General features: G+C 46.1%; 1 protein-coding gene across 5 annotated transcripts in view; it reads right to left on the minus strand.

Annotated features, from left to right (window-relative positions):
* The window catches only part of PDZD2 (PDZ domain containing 2), a 474,419-nt gene that overhangs the window by 19,376 nt on the left and 427,546 nt on the right, over positions 1-27,497 (minus strand). For 4 of the 5 annotated variants that reach the window (XM_008971843.5, XM_034960222.3, XM_055112466.2 and 1 more), the window contains 6 exons: positions 21,874-21,955; positions 20,080-20,114; positions 19,181-19,337; positions 16,859-17,670; positions 13,886-14,030; positions 323-4,367 (listed from right to left, as the gene is read on the minus strand). In XM_008971843.5, coding sequence (XP_008970091.3) covers positions 323-4,367; positions 13,886-14,030; positions 16,859-17,670; positions 19,181-19,337; positions 20,080-20,114; positions 21,874-21,955 — 5,276 coding nt within the window. The remainder of the gene's footprint in view (positions 1-322; positions 4,368-13,885; positions 14,031-16,858; positions 17,671-19,180; positions 19,338-20,079; positions 20,115-21,873; positions 21,956-27,497) is intronic. The other variant, XM_063604524.1, reaches the window with a different exon arrangement.

Consider the following 27,497-nt stretch of genomic DNA (forward strand, 5'->3'; position numbering starts at 1 on the left):
TTTGAGACCAGCCTGACCAACATGGTGAAACCTCGTCTCTATTAAAAATACAAAAATTAGCCAGGCGTGGTGGTGCACGCCTGTAATCCCAGCTACTCAGGAGGATGAGGCAGGAGAATCGCTTGAACCCGGGAGGCAGAGGTTGCAGTGAGCCGAGATCGCACCATTGCACTCCAGCCTGGGCGATAGAGCAATGCTCCATCTCAAAAAAAAAAAAAGTAAGTGGGAACTCTGCATTATCTTTGCAACTTTTCAATAAATCTAAAACTATTCCAAAATGAAACAAGTTTATCTGAAATAAAAGTAGGGGGCAGATACTTACTTAACTGACCAGCTTCTTCTAAAAGGCAGATCCTGGGCAGCTTCACCCGTATCACTGGCTGAACTGGGTGTCTCAGCAGCACTGGTTTTAGGGCCACTTCCTCCTGGACAGGCCCTGTTCCCGCCCTTCTCGGGACACGAAACGCCTCCAGCAGGAGGGCCGGGTGACCTCCTGGGGGTGATCTCTAGCTCAGTTTTGAAGAGCACGGCGCTCGGCCCTGCTGAGTAATCCTCGCTGCAGAGCTTGTCAAGGTCAGGCATGCTCAAGGCTCTCAGCTCCTGGAGCTTGGAGCGGGACACGGGCGAGGGCTGCGTGTGGCGTACCGAGGACTTGTTCCTCTTAACAGGAGAAGCCAGGGTCATCGTTGGGGTGGGAATTCCCAAAGGACCAAGTGATTTCTTTAGTTCCGAATCAGAGCCCTTGCTACTGGTCTCTGGTGGGTTCTGCCGAGAGATGGTCAGTGTCATGATTGAGGGAGACTTGGCCATCTGGGGCAGGAGGGTGCCGGCTTCGCTTTGGTTTTCGCTGCAGGAACTCAAGCTGCGTCTCAACAACCTTGCTGCTGCGTCACCTGGGTGGCCCAGGCTCCCGGAAACAATGCTGCCAGAAGACCGCCTCCCAATGGGAGGCTTGGAGCTCACCGACAAAAATGGGGAAGCCCCGGACTTGGCTACAGGCCGATCAGCATTGGCCAGGTTCTCAAAAGACTTGATCCGCTGCTTCACAGAGAAAAATGAGGTAGATTCATGGGGCCAGTTCTGCTCATAGCAGTAGTGTCGTCTGGTGACTTTGATTTTGTCTGTGACTAGGCAGCTCGTCTCCTGGACTGAAATGATATCCCCTTCATCTGTGGCTAGAAGATTCCTCGATGTGTCCAGCAGCGGCTTTACACTATACATGCCCTGTCCATTAGCCAGGCTGGGAAGACCACCTCTGGATGCCTTTGCCTCGGGGACAACACTGCTTGTCACAGGGACCTGGCTGTCCCGAGAGCGACCCAGGCTGTGTGGGGGGTGACCCTCCCGTCCAAAATGGCTTGAGAACTGGGCTGGCATGGAGTAGGTCCTGGTCGCTGGCCTTGGGGTGAAGTAGAGATGGTCCTCCCCCGAGGGGCCCCCTGGGATGCTGTTTCTGGGCACCCCTAGGGAGTCTGACATCAGGCTTGATTTTCCCTGGGAGTATTCTGCCTTTCTAATGGGTGTTTGAAGGGAGGAGGAGGAGGACGCCAGTTTTGCCATGCTGAATGATCGTGACATTTCCTGCTCTGCCTGGGAGGCATGAGATGGGAGTGAGGATGGATGACTTGTGGATGATTCTGCGACCTGGCGATAGAGCCTGATTTCACCCTTCTCCTGACAGCTGCCCTGGGCCAAGCACCCTCCCCGTCTGTCGCTTTCAGCTGGCTTGTTACCACATACAGTCTCTGACACTGTTTCAGCAGAAATCTCCACGATTTTCAGCTGGTTTGTTTTCTCGAGGCGATCGCTGGCCATTATGTTGCCTCCTTTTTCGCCAGTCGGCCTGGGTTGGGCTGTGTCTGCTGCCACATGGCTGGCCAGGCGCGGCTCGCTCTGTCTGTTCCCTGCCACGGACATGCCGTTCCTAGATGCTGCCGGACTCACCGGCCCGGAGTCAGCACGGGGCGCCCTGCCCTCTGCTCTACACTTAGGAGATTTAGGGGTGGTTGGGCAACCTCTGTCGGGTTCAGAGAGGACAGCCATGTGGAACCTGCTCCACATGCCTTGCTCAGGAAGAGGCTTGGGAGAGGTCAGGGGCGAGACAAATGTCCTGATGCTCGTGTCAGACACTGAGGGTTTCAGTGGCCCAGAGGTGGCAAGAGGTGGCTTGCTTTCCAGCACACACTGGGGAGACCTGGGGGCAGCTGTGGTGTTTCTGTCAGGGTCCTCGTGGTCGGCTACATGGAGCCGCTGTGACACTGCCTTAGAAAGTGTTTTGTGGGAGGTCTGGGGTGAGATCAAGGGTTTCCTATGGTCCGTCCCCCCAGCCTTCACAGCATTCGCAGCAGGGGCCTCAGAGTTGACTTTGGCCTTGCCCTTGAGGCTGAGCCTCTTCAGCTTCGGACCACACTTTGCCTTCTGACCATTAGTCAGAAGCATTTCTGCCGGACTCTTCTTAGACAGGTCCTTATTTTCCAGGTTTGTTTTCGGCTGAGGAGGGCTATGAGGCACAGTAACGCCCTTTTTTTGGCTTGAACTCACCATCTGAATCTTGGAGTCGGGACTTCTGGCAGGCATTAGGGGTTGTTCCTTCTCGGTTTTGCTCTTCAAATGTGTGCCTTGGTTATGTTTATTTATTTCTTTAAACCAGGCCATGATGGGCCTCCTAGAGATCATTTTTGGTTTCTGTAGCAAGTCATCCAGGTCTTGACTTTCAGAGATGTGGAGGTTTTCCAAAACAGATTCTCCATTCTTAGGGACATCCACGCTGAAGGAGGACAGACTGGCAGCTGCATTAATGCTTGTTTCGTATTGATTCAGGGTTTCGTCATCTAGCAGGTCATGTTCCAAGCCATTTACCATGTTGGGGGAGCTGAGAATGATGGGCGGACTGTGAAAATGCCTGGCTACTTTAGACAGCGGACTGTTTTCCATGGCTGAGCTAGCGCTGGTGACTTCTGTGGTTTCTTCTGCACACAAGGGCCTGTGGTTCTGTGAAGTGCTTATGTCCGCGTGAGTTTCATGCTCCTGAGAGCTCATCTCCAAGAGTGATGACGGCTGGGAAGAGTCTGGGCCTGAAGTGTATGAGCCTGGCAAGCAGGCGGCCTTCTCACGGGGACTGGCCACCGACTCTCTCGGAGTGCTGTATTTTAATGACAGAACTTTGGCTGAGGCAGGACAGATGGCAGCCTGGGTGGGAAGATGAGCAGGACTCGAGGGTGGATTGGGGCAGCCATGTGTGGAACAAATCTCAATCTGTTCCTCTTCTGACTCCGAAGGATCTTCCTTGTGCAAAGACACACGGGAACGAGGAGGGGACCAGCCGTCCCTGGCAGAAGCTCGTGGGGCTTCAGTGAGTGACTCAGGGTCAGAAGAAGAATCCTCAGCATCGCCATACATGGATGACAGAGACGGCTCCGTGCTGTCACCCAGGCCTGATAGGGAGGTGCTGTCTTCATGAAAACTGCTAAAATTTCTAGAGTAGTTGCTCAGAAAGTTTTTGTTCACAGTAAAATGTTTGTCGGGATTAATTGAATCTAAAACCGAAGGCTGGGAGGCCCATTGTGGGTGGGCGGGGGCACCAGCAGCCCAGGCCCTCCTCGGGGAGGAGGTCTGGCCCCCCGGGACTGGTTCGGCACGGCAGGAGCTCCCACCTCCAGCCCCGGCTGGTGGGTGGCCCTGAGCACTGCCCTCCTGAGAGCCACTGTCCCCCGTCTGGGAAGACGGAGACGTCGCTGCAGAAGCATCCAGCTCCTTGATGAAGCTGTCAATGTCCGTCACAGGGCTCCCTCTACTCCCCCCCGGGCAGCAGTGCCCCAAGACACGGCCACATGCTTCTTTGGTGTTGTCAGTGGATGGCAGCATGGAGAGGCTGGCCTGCGGTGCCCTTGAGGACACAGAATCTGCTCCCTCCAGCAGGGAAGGCTCCTGGGAGCTTTCAGGTGCATGGATTCCTGTCATTTCCAGAGCCTTACTGTGGTTACCTGGAGCTCCCTGTCTCTGCTCCTGGGATGTGAGGGGGTCTCCTGGCAGGACAGCACCAGCTGGTGTCATTCCCTCTGCCCCAGGTCCCGCTCCCCTGAGGGCAGCCACCCTCCTGGTATTGTGGGGTGTGCTGGTTTCCGATGCTGATCGAGTCTTGCTGTAGCCAGGGGGAGCCGCTGCTTTCTCCCCCGGGGAGGGGCTGCCCTCATGGGGGAGCCTGACTGGAGACCTGGCCTTGCACTTGGCAACCCTGGGCGATGCAGGCTGGCTGGGATTCTCTGGCCGACTGACTTGCCCTGTGTCTACAGAGGTCTTGCTGGGGTCAGGATGAGCGGCCCCCTTCTTCCCTGGGGAAGAGATGAGGTCTGAGGAGCTGTCCAGTTCTACGTGGAGAACGTAAACAGAAGGTACATACACAGGAGAGGTTGTAGGGGAGATAAAAGGGAAAACATAAGAAAGCAGCCCCTCAATTATTAAAAACTAGAAAATTATAAACAACCTCAAATATTTTTTTCTTTTTCAGAAAGCCGGGCGTGGTGGTGCATGCTTGTAATCCCAGCACTTTGGGAGGCTGAGGCGGGTGGATCACCTGAGGTCAGGAGTTCGAGACCAGCCTGGCCAACATGGTAAAACCCCATCTCTACTAAAAAAAAAAAAAAATTAGCTGGGCATGGGGGTGGGCACCTGTAATCCCAGCTACTTGGGAGGCTGAGGCAGGAGAATTGCTTGAACCTGGGAGGTGGAGGTTGCAGTGAGCCGAGAATGTGCCATTGCACTGCAGCCTGGGCAAAAAGAGCGAAACTCCGTCTCAGAAAACAACAACAACAAAAAAACGGCGTTCTGTGGCCTAAATGAAGGCCCTTCTTGTCTTTCTGGTTTTCTGTCTAAAATTATAGAGTACCCACATCTAACAAATACCACCCTGCTTTAGACTCTCTAAGAGAACTCAGATTAACCGGCAGAAGAAACATTTACATCTGCTCATTTTTCTCTCTTTTGGTATTTCTATGATGGCGGATGTTCCTACCACAAAGAAATGATACATTTGATGTGATGGATATGCTGATTACCCTGATTTAATCATTGCACACTTGGGTCTCTTTATGCCATTCACCCTCTGATGGCAAAACCGCAAGCATCAGGCTCTTGTTCTATTTGGTTCCCTACTCCTGCGCGGATGCAGCAGGGCCCTCCTGGCCCTCTCAGTCCCAGTATCTGGCCAGTGGTGTGTGGGTTTGGCTCACACTGGGGGGATGTGAATGATGTACTTCAGTGTAAAACAGTCCAAGTGCCGAGCTCAAGAGGCTTCCTTTTTAGTGCAGGGGCTGAGGCTAACTAGGGAAAACATACAGAATACGAAAGCTGGGATACAGGTCTACACCGAGCTCTGGCTGTCTTGACAAATTCAGAGGAGTGGGAGAGTGAGAAGCCAGATTGTCCCAGGAAGCCTTGACAGAGGAAGTGGGGACATGAATGGGGCTGACAAGGGGAGTTTGGCCAGAGAGTGAGGAGGAGGAAGGTAAGGAAGACAATGGAAGAGTACCGTGAAAATGTCCATACTACCCAAAGTCATCTATAGATGGGTACAATTCCTACCAAAATTCCAATGACATTTTTTACAGAAATAGAAAAAAAAAACAGTTGTAAAATGTGCATGGAACCACAAAGGACTCTGAATAGCCAAGGCAGTTTGAGTTTAAAAAAAACAAAAGACAAAACAAAACAACAACAACACAACAAAAACAGGGCTAGGCATGGTGGCTCACGCCTGTAATCCCAGCACTTTGGGAGGCCAAGGCGGGTGGATCACCTGAGGTCAAGAGTTCGAGACCAGCCTGGCCAACATGGTGAAATTCCCGTCTCTACTAAAAATACAAAAATTAGCTGAGTGTGGTGGCACACGCCTGTAATCCCAGCTACTTGTGAGGCTGAGGCAGGAGAATTGCTTGAACCTGGGAGGTGGAGTTGCAGTGAGCCAAGATCATGCCATTGTATTCCAGCCTGAGCAACAGAGCAAGACTCCGTCTCAAAAAAAAAAAAAAAAAATAATAATAATAAGGTATTACATTTATTGAAATAGCTAGAAGAGAGAATTTGGGATGTTCCTACCACAAAGACATGATACATTTGATGTATCAAATGGATATGCTAATTACCCTGATTTAATCATTGCACAATGTATATATGTACTGAAGTACCACTTTGTGCTCCATAAGTATGTACAATTATGTGTCAATTAAAAAAAAAAGGCAGCTAGGCGCGGTGGATCACGCCTGTAATCCCAGCACTTTGGGAGGCCAAGGCAGGCGGATCACTTGTCAGGAGTTTGAGACCAGCTTGGCCAACATGGTGAAACCCTATCTCTATGAAAAATACAAAAATTAACCAGGCATGGTGGCATGCACCTGTAATCCCAGCTACTTGGGAGGCTGAGGCATGAGATTCGCTTGAACCCAGGAGGTAGAGGTCAGTGAGCTGAGATTGCACCACTGCCTTCAAGCCTGGGCAACAGAGCAAGACTCTGTCTCAAAAAAAAAAAAAAAAGGCAACAGAATGAAAGCAGAGAAGCAAGAAAGAGCCTGAAATCTTGGAGGTGGCAGGGCAAGGGGATGTGTGCCAGTGGACAGTGGGAAGTCATCTAGGAGGTGGGTTCCAACAGCCACTCACTCCTGAAAGTGCCTGTTCATAAGGCCCTGCATAGTCTTGGGCTAATCTTCCACCTCAGACACACAGCATCTTGCAACAGGGAAAAAAAATCTGGCATCAGAAAGAACAAAGCTATTTTCTTAGGAACTATGGGTCTGAGGTTAGAGTGAAAAATGAAGTTCCATGAAAGCTCTTGGTTTGAGAATTAAGTCAAACCAACTCTTCCCCAAATATTATGTTCGTTCCACAGCTCTCACATAAAATCATCTTAATTGCATTTTTTTAACCTCCTGACCTTGCTATGTGAATAATTAAGAACTAATTATTAGGACTCAGCCCTGTGTTAAGAGGTTTTCCAATAATTAAGGAGTTAACACTGTGCTAAGAGTTTTGTACACATTTAATTTTCCTCCTAACACTGAGGTATGTCCTGTGACCATCTGCATTGGAAGGATGAGGACGGAGAAACAGCGTGGTTAAGCAATGTGTCTGAGGTCAGAGTTCACAGGTGGCAGAGCCAGCGGTCGCCCCAGGAAGCTGGCTCCGCAGCCCATGCTACTGCCTAAACCCTGACTGTGTGGCCTCTGCGTGGAGAGCCCTTGGCAATCACAAGGTTGGATCGTCGAGATCCCCATGGAGACCGTACTAGCTACTAGCTTTCCAGGCCCACTGTGGAAGGCCAGGGGCCTGCCAAGACTCAAAGCCACGTGCTCTTCTCCTTCTCTGCTCAACCTTTTTTGAACTTCCCCTTAAGCATAATGTTCCTGCTTCTGGTGACAGCAAATATGGGTGGTAGTGCGGGTGGTGGGGGGGAGTAGCAATGACACAAAAGGAGGGGATTTAAACTCTTGTTTTTAAATTTCATATTCAGGCCGTGGGCGGTGGCTCATGCCTGTAATCCCAGCACTTTGGGATGCTGAGGCCAGGCAGATCACTTGAGGTCAGGAGTTCGAAACCAGCCTGGCCAACATGGGGAAATCCCATCTCTACTAAAAATACGAAAATTAGCCAGGTGTGGTGGTGCACGTCTGTAATCCCAGCTGCTTGGGAGGCTGAGGCAGGAGAACTGCCTGAACCTGGGAGGCGGAGGTTGCAGTGAGCCGAGATCGAGCCACTGTACTCCATCCAGCCTGAGCGACAGAGCAAGAATCCGTCTCAAAAATAAATAAATTTCATATTCGCTCACTGAATAAACCTAAACAGGCAATTCATGTTAGCAATTTGACTTTATTGCAAAGTCTGTAACTTAAAAGGTCTTCATCTGAGGGAGACGAGGTTACACTGAGGCAGCCTTTGGTTGTCACCTTTCAAGACAACCTTTTCTCTGGAAACATTCGAAATGCCCAATCATGGGAGGAAGGTTGACTCGTTACAGCACATCCGTGGGGTGGAAGGCCCAGCAGCCTCTCCAAGTGATGTCGGGTGTAGAACAGCCTGCAGGATAGCAGTGCGGTTTCCTAGAGTAGGCTATGGGTGTGCTGACACCAGAGTGGTCAGTGCGAGGGACAGCCTGCTAGGTCAGGCCCATGGGCTGAGGAGCAGTCTTACTGATGCCAGCAGGCTGCTCAAATATTATTTCGTGTGGATGTATGAGGTTTAAAAAGGTTGTTAGGTACTGGTGACTACCACAGTGGATTTTTTTTTTTTTTTTTGGCAAAAAGACAAAAAAAGCACAGGACTATATATTTATTCACACCCATATACGCACAAGACTCAAATGATACAGACCAAAATATTAACAGAGGTTTTTCGCTTGGGCTTAGGTGATTTTTATGCTATCTTTCAAAACTTCCCTCTCAATTGTAATTTCTTAAGTTTCTAGAATAAACATGTATCCCGTCCATAACAGAGTTAAACATTTAGTGACAAACAAGGGGCCTGGATTCCCCACACTGCTTCAGTTTCTCACAACAGCTTTGACAGCTTTTCCAACAGCTACCACCTCCTCTCGTTCTGGTTTCCAAGAGCCACCATTTAACAGACAGAGTCAATTGCTGCCAGAAAGCTAAATGGCTCTAAAATCAGACCTCACAATCAACACATCTTGGTCGGCCATTTGCTCCTGTGTTTCTAAAGTTTCTAAAACTTTCTTAGGAAAATCATGTTTGTAGGTATACATACACACATATATATACACACACGTATCTTACTGTGTATCATATACTAGGCAGATATATACACACATATATGTTTCTCTTAGGAAAATCACATACACACACGTAATATAACTTACTCAACATATTAGGTACTAGATTGTGTTCCAAATGCTACACATGAAAATGTCATTGATTCTTCCTCAACAACCCCATGAGGTATGTAACTTAGGACAACAGTGACTAATCCAAGGTCCCTTCCCTGGTCAAAGTTGGGGCTCAGATCTGAGCCCTGGCAGCCTGCGTATGCCCCTGTGTGCTTAACCACCGTGCAGTGTATGGGTCATTTTGGATTTTTTTTTAATGATAAGGTATTCCTTCTTTGATCACTTATGCATTTTTGGATATTTCAGTTTTAAAAAAGATATGTTTTGGCTAGGTGCAGCGGCTTATGCCTGTAATCCCAGCACTTTGGGAGGCTGAGGTGGGTGGATCACTTGAGGTCAGGAGTTCGAGACCAGCCTGGCCAACATAGTGAATCGCCGTCTCTACTAAAAACACAAAAATTGGCCGAGCGTGGTGGTGGGCACCTGTAATCCAAGCTACTCAGGAGGCTGAGGCAGGAGAATTGCTTGAACTCTGGAGGCAGAGGTTGCAGTGAGCCAAGATCGCGCCATTGCACTCCAGCCTGGGTGACAGAGGGAGACTCTGTCTCAAAAAAAAAAAAAACAAAGATATGCCAGGCGCGGTGGCTCACGCCTGTAATCCCAGCACTTTGGGAGGCTGAGGTGGGCAGATCACGAGGTCAGGAGATTGAGACCATCCTAACACGGTGAAACCCCATCTCTACTAAAAATACAAAAAAAAATTAGCTGGGTGTGGTGGCAGACGCCTGTAGTCCCAGCTACTCGGGAGGCTGAGGCAGGAGAATGGCGTGAACCTGGGAGGCAGAGCGTGCAGTGAGCCAAGATCACACCACTGCACTCCAGCCTGGGCAACAGAGCAAGACTCCGCCACAAAACAAAACAAAACAAAACAAAACCAAAGACATGTTTTGAAGAACATCCTTCTTACATACTGGAAAGCAGCTATTTGTAATAACACTGGAAGAAGAACTGCTACGAGCACTCAAGTACTCAGCAGGACCAACTGGTCACAGATAGCCTTTTCATTGGGAAGGAGAGAGAAATACCTAAACAAAAGGAGACAGAAGCTCTAAAATCTTTTAGAGATCAGGTAATCGAGTATTTCAGATACACCCCAAAAGCCCTTGAGGGTACCAGTGTGTCACTGCAACTCGATCAATCCTGACGAGGACCCTTAAAGAATTAAATGGTAACTAATATATTATGTTTTGACATGTTAACTAAATATAGCACATATATCATTGCCTGTTAAATATAATCAGTTCCTGGTCTAGCATTCCTGGCTGCTCAGTGGGTGTAAGGGACACACAGCTGCACCTTTCTCAAGGCTCATTATCTATGGGAAATCCAGAGAGGGCAAGGCAGAAAAGCATCCAAACATCTGCACCCACCGGGGTCAGTACGGTCAGAGAGGTGCACAGAGCTCCAGGGAGTACGGGGCTGGGAGACGAAATTCTCTCTACACTATAACACAAGAGAACTTGACATGCAGCAACCCACTTACTTAAGGTACAAACCCGCAGTATTTTTTTTTTTTTTTTAAGTTCTGGGATACATGTGCAGGATGCGCAGGTTTGTTACACAGGGAAATGTGTGCCATGGTGGTTTGCTGCACCTATCAACCCGTGACCTAGGTATTAAGCCCTGCATGCATTAGCTATTGATCCTGATGCTCTCCCTCCCCCCACCACCCCATCCGCAACAGGCTCCAGTGTGTGATGTTCGCCTCCCTGTGTCCATGTGTTCTCATTGTTTAGCTCCCACTTATAAGTAAGAACATGTGGTGTTTGGTTTTCTGTTTCTGTGTTAGTTTGCTGAGGATAATGGCTTCCAGCTCCATTCTTGTCCCTGCAAAGGACATGATCTCATTCCTTTTTATGGCTGCATAGTATTCCATAGTGTATATGTACTACATTTTCTAACACTGATGAAAACCTCAGTATTGACAAAAACTGGCCTACCTAGAATAAGAAATTCCTCAGTGGCAAGAAAGGAAAGAATGTTCTGCATGAGGTTGCAAATAGGAAATGTTGGTTTAGTGAAAAAAAAACCAACCCTTTGCTGTCCCTCTTCTATTCCAAAGCAAATCTGGATTCCAAGAAAACTTCCAGAGGACCATTATGTAGAACATGCACTCTTAAAATGTATGAAGATACTGGCCTCAAATGAAGCCTTACTTTGAAAGGTGACATTGAAGGCTGCCTCAATGTAACTTCATCTCCCTCAAATAGAAACCCCCCCAACCCCCCACTTTTTTTTTTTGAGATGAAGTCTCGCTCTGTCGCCCAGGCTGGAGTGCAGTGGCGTGATCTCAGCTCACTGCAAGCTCCACCTCCCGGGTTCACACCATTCTCCTGCCTCAGCTTCCTGAGTAGTTGGGACTACAGGCACCCACCACCACGTCTGGCTAATTTTTTGTATTTTTAGTAGAGATGGGGTTTCACTGTGTTAGCCAGGATGGTCTCGATCTCCTGACCTTGTGATCCATCCGCCTTGGCCTCCCAAAGTGCTGGGATTACAGGTGTGAGCCACTGCGCCCGGCCAAATAGAACCCTTTTTAACACTCTTTGCAGTAAAGTCAAATTGCTAACAAAACAATGCCTGTTAGTGTTTGTCCAGCAAGTGAATGTGAACCCGAAAGAGAAACCAGAACCCACAGTAACAGCCTCATCACTAACAAAGGAACAAAGAGCCTCGGATCACAGAACAGAGACATCAGGGGCCTGTATTTTTTCTGTGAGTAGCCATCAGGGTATGGGATAGATATTCTGGGGTTTCACTTTTTTCTTTTTTTTTTTTTTTTTTCTGAGACGGAGTCTCGCTCTTTTTGCCTAGGCTGGAGTGCAATGGCTCGATCTCGGCTCACTGCAACCTCTGCTTCCTGGGTTTAAACGATTCTCCCGCCTCAGCCTCCCAAGTAGCTGGGATTACAGGCGCCCGCCAACATGCCCAGCTAATTTTGTTTTGTATTTTTAGTAGAGACTGGGTTTCACCATGTTGGCCAGGCTGGTCTCGAACTCCTGACCTTGGGGGATCCACCCGCCTCAGCCTCCCAAAGTGCTGGGATTACAGGTGTGAGCCACCGCGCCCGGCCCACATTTTTATTTTGTAGGACAGCCCTAAAAAGTAAGGCTATCTTTTTTCTGTCTACCACCGTAGTTTGCTAACCAATCAGAAGGCAGGCGCTGAGACAGTAACAACCAGCCGACAGTTGCGGAGGACTGCCGGGACTCCCACAGAGCTCGACAAGTGGGATCACAGTCATCACCAGCCACTGAGAAGAGTGTCCCCTACCCACAGAGTGCAAGTTTAGAACCCAGATTTCCTTTTTTTTTGTTTGTTTGTTTTTTTTGAGACAGAGTCTCACTCTGTCCCCCAGGCTGGAGTGCAATGGCACAATCTCAGCTCACTGCAACCTCTGCCTCCTGGGTTCAAGCAATTCTCGTGTCTCAGCCTCCTGAGTAGCTAGGATTACAGGCATGCGCCACCACACCCGCTAATTTTTTTATGTTTAGTAGAGGTGAGGTTTCACTATGTTGGCCAGGCTGGTCTTGAACTCCTGACCTCAAGTGATCGGCCCCCCCTTGGCATCCCAAAGTGCTGGGATTATAGGCATGATGAGCCACCGCGCCCCACCAGAATCCAAATTTTCAATAAAGGTCTCCACTAACAAGGAAGCAAAATCACTTAATTCAGTTGATTTTTAAAAATCATGTTTTACAATATTATTTTGTTCAACTACTAGATGATGGGTAGCCAAATTTTACACACACACATACACACCCCACACTTTTTTTTTTTTTTCCCCCAGAGATTGGGTCTAGTTCTGTCACCCAGGCTGGAGTGTAGTGGCGTGATCATAGCTCACTGCAGTCTCAAACTCCTAGGTTCAAGTAACCCTCCTGTCTTAGCCTCCCAAGTACAGCCACATGCCACCACATCTAACTAATTTCCTTTTTTTTTTTTTTTTTTTTTTTAATTTTGAGATACAGTTTCGCTGTATAGCCCAGGCTGGAGTGCAATGGCATGATCTTGGCTCACTGCAACCTCCACCTCCCGGGTTCAAGCAATTCTACTGCCTCAGCCTCCTGAGTAGCTGGTATTATAAGCATGCTCCACCATGCCCAGCTAATTTTTTTGTCTTTTTAGTAGAGATGGGGTTTCACCATGTTGGCCAGGCTGGTCTTGAACTCCTGACCTCATGATCTACTTGCCTCAGCTTCCCAAAGTGCTGGGATTACAGACATGAGCCACTGCACCTGGCACCTAAATAAATACTGAGATGACTTCTGCCTCCACGATGTTACTTAATCTCTCATCAACACTTATGTGTGGTTTTTCAGTATCATTTCACTTGTCCTTTGTGGAGGTTTTTGTTGCCATTTCTCAGTGCATTTGATTTCACGTAGGCAGAGTGCTGAGATTTTGACGGGTGGGAAGTCCTTTTGATTCATCTTATGTCTTGCTGGTGTCACAAAAGGGTAAAAAGCGTCAACTGACTGAAAATGGATGTGTTCAACATGGCATGAAAACGATGAGTTTAGGCCCAATGATATAGTAAAGGTGCTAAATGCAGGCAGTATTTAAATGTTAATTTGTGTAAAAGATTTTTCTCCTTAAAAATATCAATTTCCTTTCTTTCTTTCTTTTTTCTTTTCTTTTTTTTTGACAGAGTCTTGCTCTTGTTGCCCAGGGTGGAGTGCAATGGTGCCACCTTGGCTCACTGCAACCTCCGCCTACACAGTTCAAGCGATTCTCCTGCCTCAGCCTCCCAAGTAGCTGGGATTACAGGTGCGCACCACCACGCCCGGCTAATTTTTGTATTTTTAGTAGAGATGGGGTTTCACCATGTTGGCCAGGCTGGTCTCAAACTCCTGACCTCAAGTGGTCCGCCCACCTCGGCCTCCCAGAGTGCTGGGATTACAGGTGTAAGCCACTGCGCCTGGCCTGTATAATGCTTTCATTAGGGTATCTCCCCACCTACTTTAAGATTAACAAATGGGAAAATAATCTTACCAGTCATGGGTTGTTGCCCCAGCTCTGATGCAGCTTTGGGCAGGTTCTCTGTGAGGTGGCTGGCATCCGGATGGGACAGAGCACTGGCTAGTGCACAGCTGGTAGAGACACAAGCATCTCCAGTGGTCAGCTTTCCCAGAGATTCCTGGCACAATGACAACCACAAGCCACTTGAAATAACTTCAGGCTTTCTGCACCATAAGATGAGATCATATATAGAGAGCAGAGCTAGTTTAGGAAAAGGCAAAGGGGCCCTGGACTAGGAGCCAGCAGATCCAGATTGTGGGTTTAAGGTCTGCTAGGAATTAAATGGTCTTATCATTCTTCCCCAAGCCTCCATTTTTTCAACTCTAAAATGGGCATAAAACATTCCCAGTCTTACTCATAGAGCTTAAAAGAAGATGATTAAATGAGAACAGTTATAAAAACAGCACATATAAGGCTAGACAGATGTAAGGTATTGTTATTATATTGCATAGAGATATTCAAGACTATAACACTAACTCCTTAGTTTGGTAGTGAGGGAATGAACGAATCTGGATAAACAAAATTGACATTTCATATTTCAAGACTTCACTTTGGCTAAGTGTCCATTACTTTCTCTTCTTCTACCTAACATTCAATGCAATGAAATTCTAAAACTAACAGTTAAATCAGATTCATGTGAAATTTATCCATTGTGAGTCATAAAGTGGCCCAAAGGTGGCAGCAGAGCACAGAGGTGAAAGGGATAATGTGTCTTTCAGCAGCTTTGGTAAGAAATCTTTTCATAAAATATCAGTTACCAGCTGAGGGAAACCTAGATAGGGTTTAACTCAGTTAATTTTCTATTTATTAGTAACACAAATGTAACATAAAAACAGTAGAGGAGTTTCAGAACTAGACAGAGGTGGTGGGTCATATTGCATTCTGAATGTACTAAGTGCCATTGAATTGTACATTTCAAAATGGTTAATTTCATGTTATATGAATTTCACTTCAATTTAAATCAAGTAGTAAATAAAAACAGAATTTAACTCATTTACCAAAAGAGGAAGGTTTTTTCTTTCAATATTTGAGGATATATACTTTGTAGCAATCCATTCTATTTTCTTTCTCAGATATAAATAAAATCAAATTTTGTAACTAAAATTTTTATGAGAAAAATTAGTCTTGTTGTACAAGTTTCAAATGCTGCTCAAAAGTTCATTCTGAGAGTATTAATTTAGAATTACAAAAACTCTTATTTTAATAGATATAAATTATTATGAATAAAAATCCTAATTTGCCTTTATACAGTTATCCAAAACTTGTGATTTTTTTTTTTTTTTTTTTTTTTTTTTTTTTTTTTGAGACCGAGTCTTGCTCTGTCACCCAGGCTGGAGTACAGTGGCACGATCTCAGCTTACTGCAACCTCCACCTCCCGAGTTCAAGAGATTCTCCTGCCTCAGACTCCCGAGTAGCTGGGATTACAGGTGCACACCACCACACCTGACTGATTTTTGTATTTTTAGTAGAGACGGGGTTTTGCCATGTTGGCCAGGCTGGTCTCGAATTCCTGACCTCAGGTGATCCACCTGCCTCAGCCTCCCAAAGTGCTGGGATTACAGGCGTGAGCCACTGTGCCCGGCCGATGCTTTTTAAAAGAAGAAATTTACCCAATGGCCAAACATTATATTTTAAAACACAGGTAGTGGTTGGAGGTAAAATATGATATTTGAGGAGAAGGAAAAAAGATGTGCATTTCTATTAAAACAAAAATAAGGTTAAAAAAACGACTTTTGCCTGGTATAATTTTTACGACTTAGCATTTTCCAGGTCTATTGACATATATGTTTATATAAACCACTTGAACACACATCTGTAATAATATGGCTTTATAAGTCATCTCAGATTCTTTGTTCAGCGAGCGAGAGAGAGAAGTTATTTATGTTAAGGAGATTATAAACAACATTGATTTCTCATACTGTCTCCTTGATAAAGTAGAGGTATATTGAACATTTTTAAAAATGAACAATTTGATAATTCTAACATACTCGTAACCAAGTAGTAACATAACCAATATTAACTTGCATTTAATGTGGTACATTATCAATTTCTAAGTGAATGCATTCCTGTTATTCCATATGATACCACAGCAAGGTTATGAGTGGCTATAATTATATATAACCAATGTAGAAATTTGGAAAAATGTAAGGATCACTCATAACCTTATCAGCTGGAGGGAATCACTGTTAACATATATTTGATGGTGCCTCCAGCTCTGTGAGATGACCAAGGCAGAGAGCACCAGCCCAGAGAACTAAGCCCAGAAACGTTTAATAACTTGCCCAAGTTGTAACTCGACCAGTGCCAACTAGTCAGCGGTGGAGCTCATGCCAGGCCCATGGTTTTACTTTCCCTGTGCCACACTGCCTTTCCATCATCAGCCACAGGTGCTGTGTACAGGTAAGACAGAGATTCTATAGTATCTTCTGGCCAAATGATCTCATGACTAACAACCTGCTGATACATTAATAAGCTCCCTAGGCTGGGTGCGGTGGCTCACGCTTGTAATCCCAGCACTTCAGGAGGCCGAGGCAGGTGGATCACCTGAGGCCAGGAGTTCGAGACCAGCCTGACCAATATGGTGAAACCCTGTCTCTACTAAAAAATACAAAAATTAGCCAGGCATGGTGGTGTGCGCCTGTAGTCCCAGCTCCTCGGGAGGCTGAGACAGGACAATCGCTTGAACCTGGGAGGCAGAGGTTGCAGTGAGCTGAGATTGCGCCACTGCACTCCAGCCTGGGTGACAGAGCGAAACTCCATCTCCAAGAAAAAAAAAAAGGCTTCCAAGCAGTCCAGGTATTTAAGTGACTGACTCTGTTGAAAGATAATTCTCCAGCCATCATCCTTTCCCACTGGCAGCTTACCCATGCTTTACAACAGACTCCATCTTCACTCACACATATTCATGCACTTCCATTCCAAGTAACTAAGAGAAAGTCAGTTACCTTCTCCACAGCTCCAACTGGCTGAAAGCCAGCAACAGTCACTTTGACAGAAGTGGCCTGGACTCTCGTGTCCAGATCGCATGGATCATTGGCTCTGCCAGTCAGGTTCACTGCCTGTGAGCCACTGGGTTTGGCCTCAGCCTCGGATCTCTTGCAGTGGGGGCTGACCCTGGCCACTGGTCTGTGCCTGGAGCCCAGGCCTTCACTTTTCTGCTGGGGGGAACTGGGGCTCCCAGTGTTCGTCAGACTCTGGGTGTCTGTATGGACTGTGTATTCCAATTTGGGTGCGCTACTTGATCCTGACAGTTCCTTCTTCCACCAGCTTCCAGGGCACCCCTTGGGGGCCTCTGCAGAGTCCGTGAGGTTGGCTGCATAGGACGCAGCATCCACCATGCCCTCTGGGATACTCTCCTCTAAGTCCACTGAGCTACCAAGAAGAGGTGCCGAGACGGCCTTGCTCACCAGTGTTTTCCGGGGTCGTTCCTCTTGGTTGTGGACGTCCATGCCCTTGGAAGAGGAAATTGAGACACGCCTTGGGTCATCCTCTGACAGAGGCCTGATGGGACCCGGGAGGGCCCCTGGGAGTGAAATGCAGTCCCCTTCTCTGTCAAACTCTTCCTCATCACTGGCATCGTTGGCATCGTAGCAGCCTACCTTCCTCTGGCGGAGGAGAGGGTTTCGGAGGGCCTGTGGGCTTCCGGGGAGACTGGCTTGTCTGGCAACTGTCACCTGCTTGTGGAAGAGCCCAGAGGCCCGATGGCTCCCAAGAGTCACGAGGCTGTTGGCTCTGGGTTTTCCAGGCTCCTTGTGAGCTGGCGGAGGTGGGGACAGAAAAGTCAAGTGAAATTGAGCTTCCCGCTTGGCCCTGTCTTATCATCTGACCCCATCATTACACATAAGCATTTCCACATTCACTAACACCAGACACACAGCCTCAGCCACTGGACACAAGGCCTAGGCAACATGGCTTCCTGGAGGCTATATGGAGTAGATAGGCGGGCTGTCTTTCTCTTTTCCCTACTGACCTACCCCCACCCCCTTTTCTTAAACCCCAACCTCTGGATTAACTCAAACGTGTGCTGTTGGAAGACAGAAACTTAATTCTTCCACCTCCATGATTATCTAACACATTGTTAGGGTTTAACCTAAATGCTGCTGAGAATTCCTCCATAGAAGGATGCCCGGGGACTGATGACATGTCCCACACACCTGGGCTGCCTTCTTGGCCCCTTGAGGTCCTTCCTTCATCTGCAGAAAGGGAGGCTTGATTGACAGGCACGTGAATGCTTGCAGCCTGAACTGTGCTATGTCTTAAAGATACTCTAGAACAATGCCAACCTGAATCTGCAACAATTTTTATATCTTGTTAAATGCAGTGAAAAATTACACGTTTGCACCTTGAAATGTTTCTATAAGAACAGAGCAAACTCATCGATAGCTCCAAATGAGTCAGAGTGGTCGTCGCCTGCCTCTCCTAAAACAAGGGGATTTTCTTCTTCAGATGCTAGAAATTAAGAGGAAACCTCACCAGCAGAAAGAAGTCTGAGAAATCGGTATGGATTGTATCAGATTATCATCTCATATTATCTTGAATTGATATATCAATGAGATTTTTAAAAAATCTTTTGATAATATGTCTCTTATGAGTTCTTAATCTTTAATTTACAGCCTTCTACAAAGAATGAAGCTAGGGCCTGGTGAGGGAAGGGACCTGGAATCTGGCTGGATTCCCTAAAATGTAAGGGCATCAGGTTGCCCATCCTGATTTGATGCCATAAAATTCAAGACTACATTATGTAAAGGGCATTGAAAGGAGGTCTGGTTTAGCCACCATCCACACCTGACTATAGAATGTGTATCCAGCCCATTTACTGAGTAACTGAGTGGCCAGTCACTAACAGTGGCTGCATTTTCCAAGAGTAAGCTCTCAGGGTACAGCATTGTCTAATGGTGCGATCTCAGCTCACTGCAACCTCTGTCTCCCAGGTTCAAGCAATTCTCCCCACTCAGCCTCCCAAGTAGCTGGGATTACAGGCGCGTGCCACCACGCTTGGCTAATTTTTGTATTTTTAGTAGAGATGGGGTTTCACCATGTTAGCCAGGCTGGTCTTGAATTCCTAACCTCAAGTGATCCCCCCGCCTCGGCCTCCTCAAGTGCTAGGATTACAGGCGTGAGCCACTGCGCCCGGCCTGGTCTCCAGCTCTTTTCTCGTATTACAGCGCCAGGGTAGCTAAACCACTGTAGCCGCCAGCATAGAGGTGGAAACCAGTCACTGCTGACTGGAATGCAGAGCCCAGGCCCTCTGGGGCACCCCTGCTTACTGGAGGTGCTGGGAGGCAGGCTGCCCTCCTCCGACGTGCTGCAGCCACTTCCTGGGTGATCCTCGTCCTCAGAACCGGCCACCATGAAGTCTGACAAGGGGCCAGGGACATCGTGGGCAAAGTACTGGGAGAGTTCAGATTCAGAAATAAGGGAGTCCTGTTGAAGAAGAAAACATCCGATAACTAAGAAAACACAGCAGAAGCAGACTTCCAAGGGTTATGACGTCCTATCTTTCCAAGAACAGTTCGTTCTAATCCACGGTCACTTGAAATAGCTGTGATAGTAAACGCCAACCTCCATTTACCTCAGAACGGCTAAACTGACAACTAGTGAATAAAAAGGTGACTGCTGCCAGACAATGTTTTTAGAGACTTTTTGTTTTTGGCTAAACTTTTGGCAATGATCGGAAAAGCCACAGCAGCAACACATCAGCCATCCCAGGAAAAACACTGGGGGGATGCGATGGGAAAGACAAATGTGATTCAAGCCAACCAGTCTAGCCAAATGGTGAACAAAAACCAGGGGAGTTTGAATCCTGCACCCCGACGCACTGAGACTCAGCAAGAGCCTAGCTGAGGAAGATTGCGTGGCCTCCTTAAAGCCCCGAGTCCTGACTCACGCTGCTTTATTATGGAGCAGTTTGAAAACTTATTTTGCAAACTGTAGTTCAGTTCTTTTATTTTGTTGCTCTATTCTTTTCCTGGATAAGTGTTTAGCAAAAGAAACACACATTTTTGCATCTATTCTCAAATGAGCATTGTTGCGATTTCCTGTATAAAGTGGCAAAAATGACTCATGGGCAGAAACAGGGACTGGGCCCTCCGGCTTGACTTGTGGGCTCCAGGAATTAGTTTATGGTCCAGCTGAGGGAGGCAGGTAGCAGTTCACCTTGACTCACCTTTTTTGCAAGAGAGGGACTCTTCAAGGGGGTACCTGTTGGAGGGAAAATTCACCATATTGTCAAAACAATAAAGCTCAAGTCACAAATAGGCTCACATCCTTAACTAAAAAAGGAGGTGGCAAACACAGTAAACAAAACTCCCTTTGCTTGATGATGGGCTGCATGCACAGGGTTAGACGTGCATGCAGTCTACCTGGGTACCTGATCCTCATCCCCATCCCATCTGCCATGATGCTTCAAGCCCTAACTCAGATGCTACTACCTGCATGATGATCCCAGTTAGAAGTAATTTCTTCTGAATTTCCAAAGTGTTTTATCCTACCCACACATCAACTTCCATGTACATCATATAATGTATGAGTGGATGTGTCTTGTCTCCCTTCTTCAATCTACAGAGCAGAAATGTTGACTGATCTGACCCCATGGAGCTAGATATTTATTTTCAGACAGAGTTGGACTCTTGTTGCCCAGGCTGGAGTGCAATGGCATGATCTCAGCTCACTGCAACCTCTGCCTCCCGGGTTCAAGCAATTCTCCTGTCTCAGCCTCCCGGGTAGCTGGGATTACAGGCATGCGCCACCACATCCGGCTACTTTTGTATTTTTAGCAGAGATGGGGTTTCTCCATGTTGGTCAGGCTGGTCTCGAACTCCAGACTTCAGGTGATCCGCCCGCCTTGGCCTCCCAAAGTGCCGGGATTATAGGCGTGAGCCATGGCGCCCGGCTCCATGGAGCTGGACATTGTACTTCATATCTACTAAGTGTTCGGTGATAATTGCTGAATGGATTGAAGTATGAATGAACAAATGAACATCACCCAAGAAACTCATGAAAGAACTGAGAAGATGACTGAATATCTATTTTAGTTTTTAACTGTAGGGTGAAAAGGCTCAGGATTTAAACCATATGCCATGAAGCAGAAGGGATTTTGGGCATGAGGGTTACAGCTTAATAAACTCTTTATAAATGATCAAGTGGAAATGCTGGGATTATGAGAGCACAGCTTTCAGGCAGGTCGGGATGATGAACTGGTTGAATAGAAAGCCTATGATGGCTGTGTCCACTTCAAATATATTAATTATGAATGTAAATAATCAGGGTATTTCATGATTGCCAAAAAACCCTATGCTTTCCTTTTCCTCTGACAACTAATAACTTATGTCTCAGTTCCTTTTCCTCCCAGGTAGCAATCTGAACGTCAGTATAATCTCAAGCTCAGAAATGTGTGAAGAGTCCCTTTAGGCTTCCATGCTAAAGGAAACTTTATTTTTAAGACTTGATATAATGTTTCATATTTTAAATTCATATGAAATTCCTAATATCTCAAGCCTTCTCTGCCTGAACTTTTCCACCTGAGCGAAATCATGATTTTTGCTACCTCTATTACCCTTTTGAATGGAAACTTTTTAATTCATGTAAAGAAATCTCAGGCCTTTTGGTAGATAATACTCTGCATCTACCAAACTACTGAAATTCTGGATATCGTTTCCCTTTCATCTTTAGCATTTCGAATGAATCAAGCATAAATACATGCAATACTTCTAACTTACCTTTGCAAATTATTTGGAAGTAGTATAACAAGCATGCATGATTAGATCTTTAATGAAGCACATTAAATAACTGCAGAAATCAAAACTAGCAGCCAAGAGAAAGCATAGACTGTCTTTGACAGCTACTTTTGCCAAACCTGATAATTACCAAGAATCCAATAATACTGCACTGGGGAGTGCCTGTGGGTGAACTTAATGAGAAACTCTTCTGAATGTTGAATGAAAATGTGAGATTACAGTACCTAAGCCAGGAGAGGAAGTGGCCTCTTTGCTCTCCTGATAAGTGCTGCGTGCTATCACTTCATCCATTTCCTGCTCGGAAACCTGATTTTCAGCAGAAAGCAAAGATTAGATGGTTTTATTTATTTATTTCTCCCAATGAAAGTACCTAGGACCAGAGTCAGAGTCAAGTGCAGATAAAGAGGCAAACCACAGGGCCAAGGATTATGACCATCCTCTGAAGCTGTAACTCAGAGCATGTAAGAAGTTCAGCAACACACACATAACAAGACTTTTCAACTGGTGCCCAAGTTCATTAAGCAAAGCATTCAGTGCTATGATTACCAACAACACAGCTGATATCTGCCTCTCCGGAAAACTCACTTCAATTTTTTTTTTTTTTTTTTTTTGGACAGAGTCTCTCTGTTACCCAAGCTGGAGTGCAGCGTCTTGATCTTGGCTCACTGCAACCTCCGCCTCCGAGGTTCAAGTGATTCTCCTGCCTCAGCCTCCCAAGTAGCTGGGACTATAGGCGCGCACCACCACGCCTGGCTAATTTTTGTATTTTTAGTAGAGACAGGGTTTCAGTATATTGGTCAGGCTGGTCTTGAACTCCTGACCTTGTGGTCCACCCACCTCGGCCCCCCAAAGTGCTGGGATTACAGGTGTGAGCCACCGTGTCCGGCCTAATTCTTTTTAAGCAATTTTAAACCTACATAAAACATGTAAGAGTAGTGCAAGAGTAGTATACTTTTCACCTAGAATCACTAATTTTTAACATTTTGCCACATTTACATGCATGTCCTCCCTACACAGACACATACACACACACACACACACGCACACAGAATTACAGCTTTTTGCTAAACCATTTGCGAGTAAGTTGCAGACATCGTGACCCTTTACCCGTAAATATTTCAGCATGGGTCTCTTAGAAACAAAGACATTCTTTTAAATAACCATGGTACTATTATCAAATTCAGGAAATGCAACATTGATGACTGTGTAACATAGATTTCATATTCCAGTGTGACTAAATACTGCATATTGACAGTACTTTTCTAATAGTGTCCTTTGCAAGTACTACTCAAAGTGTGTCTGTAGTCTGGGACTAGCTCACAGAAAGTTTAATGCCAGCCTGTGATGAGATAAGAACTTAACTCCAGAATGCAAATTAGCATACGGCTTCATCAAAATCATCATGCTAAGGAAAAAATGTCAGCTGAACTATTAATAGTGTGCATGGTGACACAATGTTTACATTTTGGTGCAAACACATCTTGCTGTGGACCTGTAGCAGGCTGCCATGGATCAACTTCTTTGCATAGTGATGTTTTATTACGAAAATTGTTTTTGGCAATCCAGGATCTAGTTGTTGTATGTCTTTAGTCTCCTTTAATCTGAAACAGCTCCCGAATCTTCCTTGGTCTTTCATGGCACTGATATCTCGGAAGAAACCAGGCCAATCCAAACCTTCAATTAGCATCTGTCTGATGGTTTCCTCATGCTTAGATTCAGATTACGCATTTTTTTTTTGGCAGAAAAAGTACAAGAATGATTTCCTTCTCAGTGCATTCAGAGGCACTAAGGGTCAATGTGTCTTATAATCGGTGATAACTTTGATCTCTTGATTAGGGATGGAATTTGCCAGATTTCTCCACTGGAATTTTTTTCAGTCATTAATGAGTAATCTGTGAAGAAACAGTTTGAGACTATGTAAATATCCCGCTCTCCAATATATTTGTACCCCATGGTTTTAGCATCATTGACTATTATTGCTTAAATCAAGTATGACTATGAAGCTTTCAAAACAGTGCTTCTATAAGTTTTCTATTCCTTCTATATTTATTAGTATCATGGCAGATTCACGGATGTTTTTCTGTTGTTATCCATAACTGTCATTATTCATGGGAAGATTTTTTTAAAAAGCCTGATATATACTGAAATATATTGATTAAAATAGTAAGAAAATGTGGAGTTTCTTTTTTAAAGGTAGGAGTATTTAAAACTTAGAATGGTAATTTTATGTACTAAAATAATATTTGGCATAAGCAATGTTTGGATAAGCATAGCAATTTGTCTTAATAAATATTTCTATATAGAATTCAGCACTATATTTTATCATAACAGGTAAATTATGATGACATTGTGGCCTTTATGTAATGCTTTATGGTAGGCTTCACAGGAAATAAAATATGTACACATACATGCACTCAGGAATATATACTTACACACACACCCCCCTCTACATAGTAAAGAATAATTTTACATAAATGAGTCAGGGAAAATATCAGCTTAAAGAGTGGTTGCTGTCTTTCTTAATACTAGACTTTCAATATTTGCAATTTTTTTTTTTGACTAGGAGAAAAATGGACTTCTATTACTTTCTTCCACTTAACATAAGTTAGAAGCTGCTATCCCAGCAAGTCCAAATCTCAGCCTGACTAGACCTGGAAGGCTTAAGTAACCCAACTGGGCAGCAACCGCTCCAGACATTATGAGAAACAGAAGAAAAGAAATCCTTGTGGTATTTCTCTTGGAATAACAAGAAAACTAAGCAAGCACATACATTCAGTATCAAAATGTACCATTGGCATGAAATGCTGGGCTAAGTGGTACAAAAATACATTAAACATAAAATGGAATCTTAACCAAAAGAAAAATACAGCATGAGGTTACAACTAAGAACACCACGTTTACCTAGGAAGAAACGTGAAATCCAGTCAAACAAACACTGGCATTTGGTTTTGCCGGACATAGCTCCAACACTATCATAGACGACCATTTTATTGTGGCTAGAAACATGGATGAACCTGTATGGTCAATGGCATGGCGGCCACCAGATATGATGCTTTGCGCTGAAATGCCATTTGGATGTTTGATTGTATTGGCAAAATAGACAGGAGTTTTGGAGCTGAGATGAACTAGACCTCTGAACAAATTGTGACCCATGTTATGCTGTTATTTTGAAGTCAGACATGCTTTGAAGCCAATGACTGCAAACCACTGAAAACTCAGTTTTCTGTAACATTGCTGACGGATGTATTAGGGCAGCCACAGGTTACTGGACTGCTTCCCGAGGTGAAAGGAGGTGATGTGGGTGGTAGACTCCAACGGGAGATTCTGGAGGAAGGAGCTGAGAACTGCTTTAGATGCAACCTTCAGGCAAAGAGAGCCAGCAGTGAAACAAAAGAGAACAGATTTTAAGTGAAGATGTCAGAACCACAGAATAGAAAGGAGAAAAATGGGAGGTGACAAGGAGGAAAAAACAGAAAAACGTGGAAGCAGGACTTGGTTGGTTTGATTGGATTGAGTGACTGATTGATTGACTTGAGACAGAGTCTCGCTCTGTTGCCCAGGCTGGAGTGCAGTGGCGTGATCTTAGCTTACTGCAACCTCTACCTCCCAGGTTCAAGCAATTCTCCTGCCTCAGCCTCCCGAGTAGCTGGGATTATAGGCATGTACCACCACACCTGACAATTTCTTTTGTATTTTTAGTAGAGATGGGGTTTCACCATGTTGGTCTGGGTGGTCTTGAATTCCTGACCTCAAATGATCCACCTGCCTTGGCCTCCCAAAGTGCTCGGATTACACATGTGAGCTACTGCACCCAGCTGGTACTTGGATTGATTGATTGATTGATTTAGACCAAGTCTTGCTTTTGTCCCCCAGGCTGGAGTGTGATGGTGCTATCTCGGCTCACTGCAACCTCCGCCTCCCAGGTTCAAACAATTCTCCTGCCTCGGCCCCGAGTAGCTGGGATTACAGGCGCCTGCCACCATGCCCAGCTAATTTTTATATTTTTAGTAGAGACAGGGTTTTACCCATGTTGGCCAGACTGGTCTAGGCGATCCACCCGCCTTGGCCTCCCAAAGTGCTGGGATTACAGGCGTGAGCCACAGAGCCCGGCCTGGTTTTATATTATTTATTCAAAAAACTCTGGATGCAAGACCTTTCTGAGGATGCATATAGGGAACACAATCTGAAGAAAAGCAGAGTTGCCTTTGCATTAGTCTAACGGCGATTTTGTCCCAGCACTGTTGTTGACATCACATCCCCAGATCAAGACATAGAGCCATAGCTTGATAGCACTAATTTATCCTGGGGAGGACCAGGACCACAAATGAACATCACTGAGTGTCTAAATTGATGCCACCAAGAAATCTCGGATATGGCACATAGAGGGACTCACAAGGTCTCTTGGCATAGACTTCTTACTCTTAAAGTGGTATACCAGTCCATCAAGCACAGTAGCCTGGGAACATTTAGGATGTAATTAAGCAACACTACAAGGAATACCAAGGTATGCCCATATGACAGGCATGGGTAAGAAGTATTTTTTTTGTTTGTTTTTTGAGACAAAGTCTCGCTGTGTTGCCCAGGCTGGAGTGCAGTGGCACAATCTTGGCTCACTGCAACCTCCACCTCGCAGGTACCAGTGATTCTCCTTCCTCAGCACTGGAGTAGCTAGGATTACAGGTATGCACCACTACACTGGCTAATTTTTGTATTATTGGTAGATACAGGGTTTTGCCATGTTGGCCAGGCTGGTCTCGAACTCCTGACCTCAAGTGATCTGCCCACCTCGGTCTCCTAAAGTGCTAGGATTACAGGCATGAGCCACTGCACCCGGCCAAGAGGTAACAGTCTTAATGAACACTTTGATTTTATTTTTTTACTTTTTTGAGACAAAGTCTTGCTCTGTCACCCAGGCTGGTGTGCAGTGGCACGATCCTGGCTCACTGCAACCTCCACCTCCTGGGTTCAAGTGATTCTCGTGCCACAGCCTCCTGAGTACCTGGGATTACAGGCAGCCGCCAGCACACCCGGCTAATTTTTGTATTTTTAGTAGAGACGTGGTTTTGCTATGTTGGCCAGGCTGGTCTCAAACTCCTGACCTCAAGTGATCCACCCACCTTGGCCTCCCAAAGTGCTAGGACTACAGATGTGAGCCACCGCACCCGCCCTTAGTGAACATTTTGAGTTGCTGAAAGGAAAAGCTAAATTTTCTTTTTTTTTTTTTTTTTGAGACGGAGTCTCGCTCTGTCGCCCAGGCTGGAGTGCAGTGGCGCGATCTCGGCTCACTGCAAGCTCCGCCTCCCGGGTTCACGCCATTCTCCTGCCTCAGCCTCCCGAGTAGCTGGGACTACAGGCGCCCGCTACCATGCCCGGCTAATTTTTTGTATTTTTAGTAGAGACGGGGTTTCACCGTGTTAGCCAGGATGGTCTCGATCTCCTGACCTTGTGATCCGCCTGCCTCGTCCTCCCAAAGTGCTGGGATTACAGGCGTGAGCCACCGCGCCCGGCCGCTAAATTTTCTTAAATACAACTTAACCACAACATTAGAGGTAAGCTAATTTAAAAAGACTTTTACAACAAGCGCTCAAAAGAGTAAAAAATAGTGTTAAAAGTGGATTGAGGCTGGGCGTGGTGGCTCATGCTGGTAATCCCAGCACTTTGGGAGGCCAAGGCGGGTGGATCACTTGAGGTTAGGAGTTCGAGACCAGCCTAGCCAACATGGTGAAACCCCATCTCTACTAAAAATACAAAAGATTAGTGGAGCGTGGCAGCGCCCGCCTATAATCCCAGCTACTCGGGAGGCTGAGGCAGGAGAATCACTTGAACCTGGGAGGCAGAGGTTGCTGTG

This window comes from Pan paniscus, chromosome 4, assembly GCF_029289425.2.
Source record: "Pan paniscus chromosome 4, NHGRI_mPanPan1-v2.0_pri, whole genome shotgun sequence".
In the NCBI taxonomy this organism is placed as follows: Eukaryota; Metazoa; Chordata; class Mammalia; order Primates; family Hominidae; genus Pan; species Pan paniscus.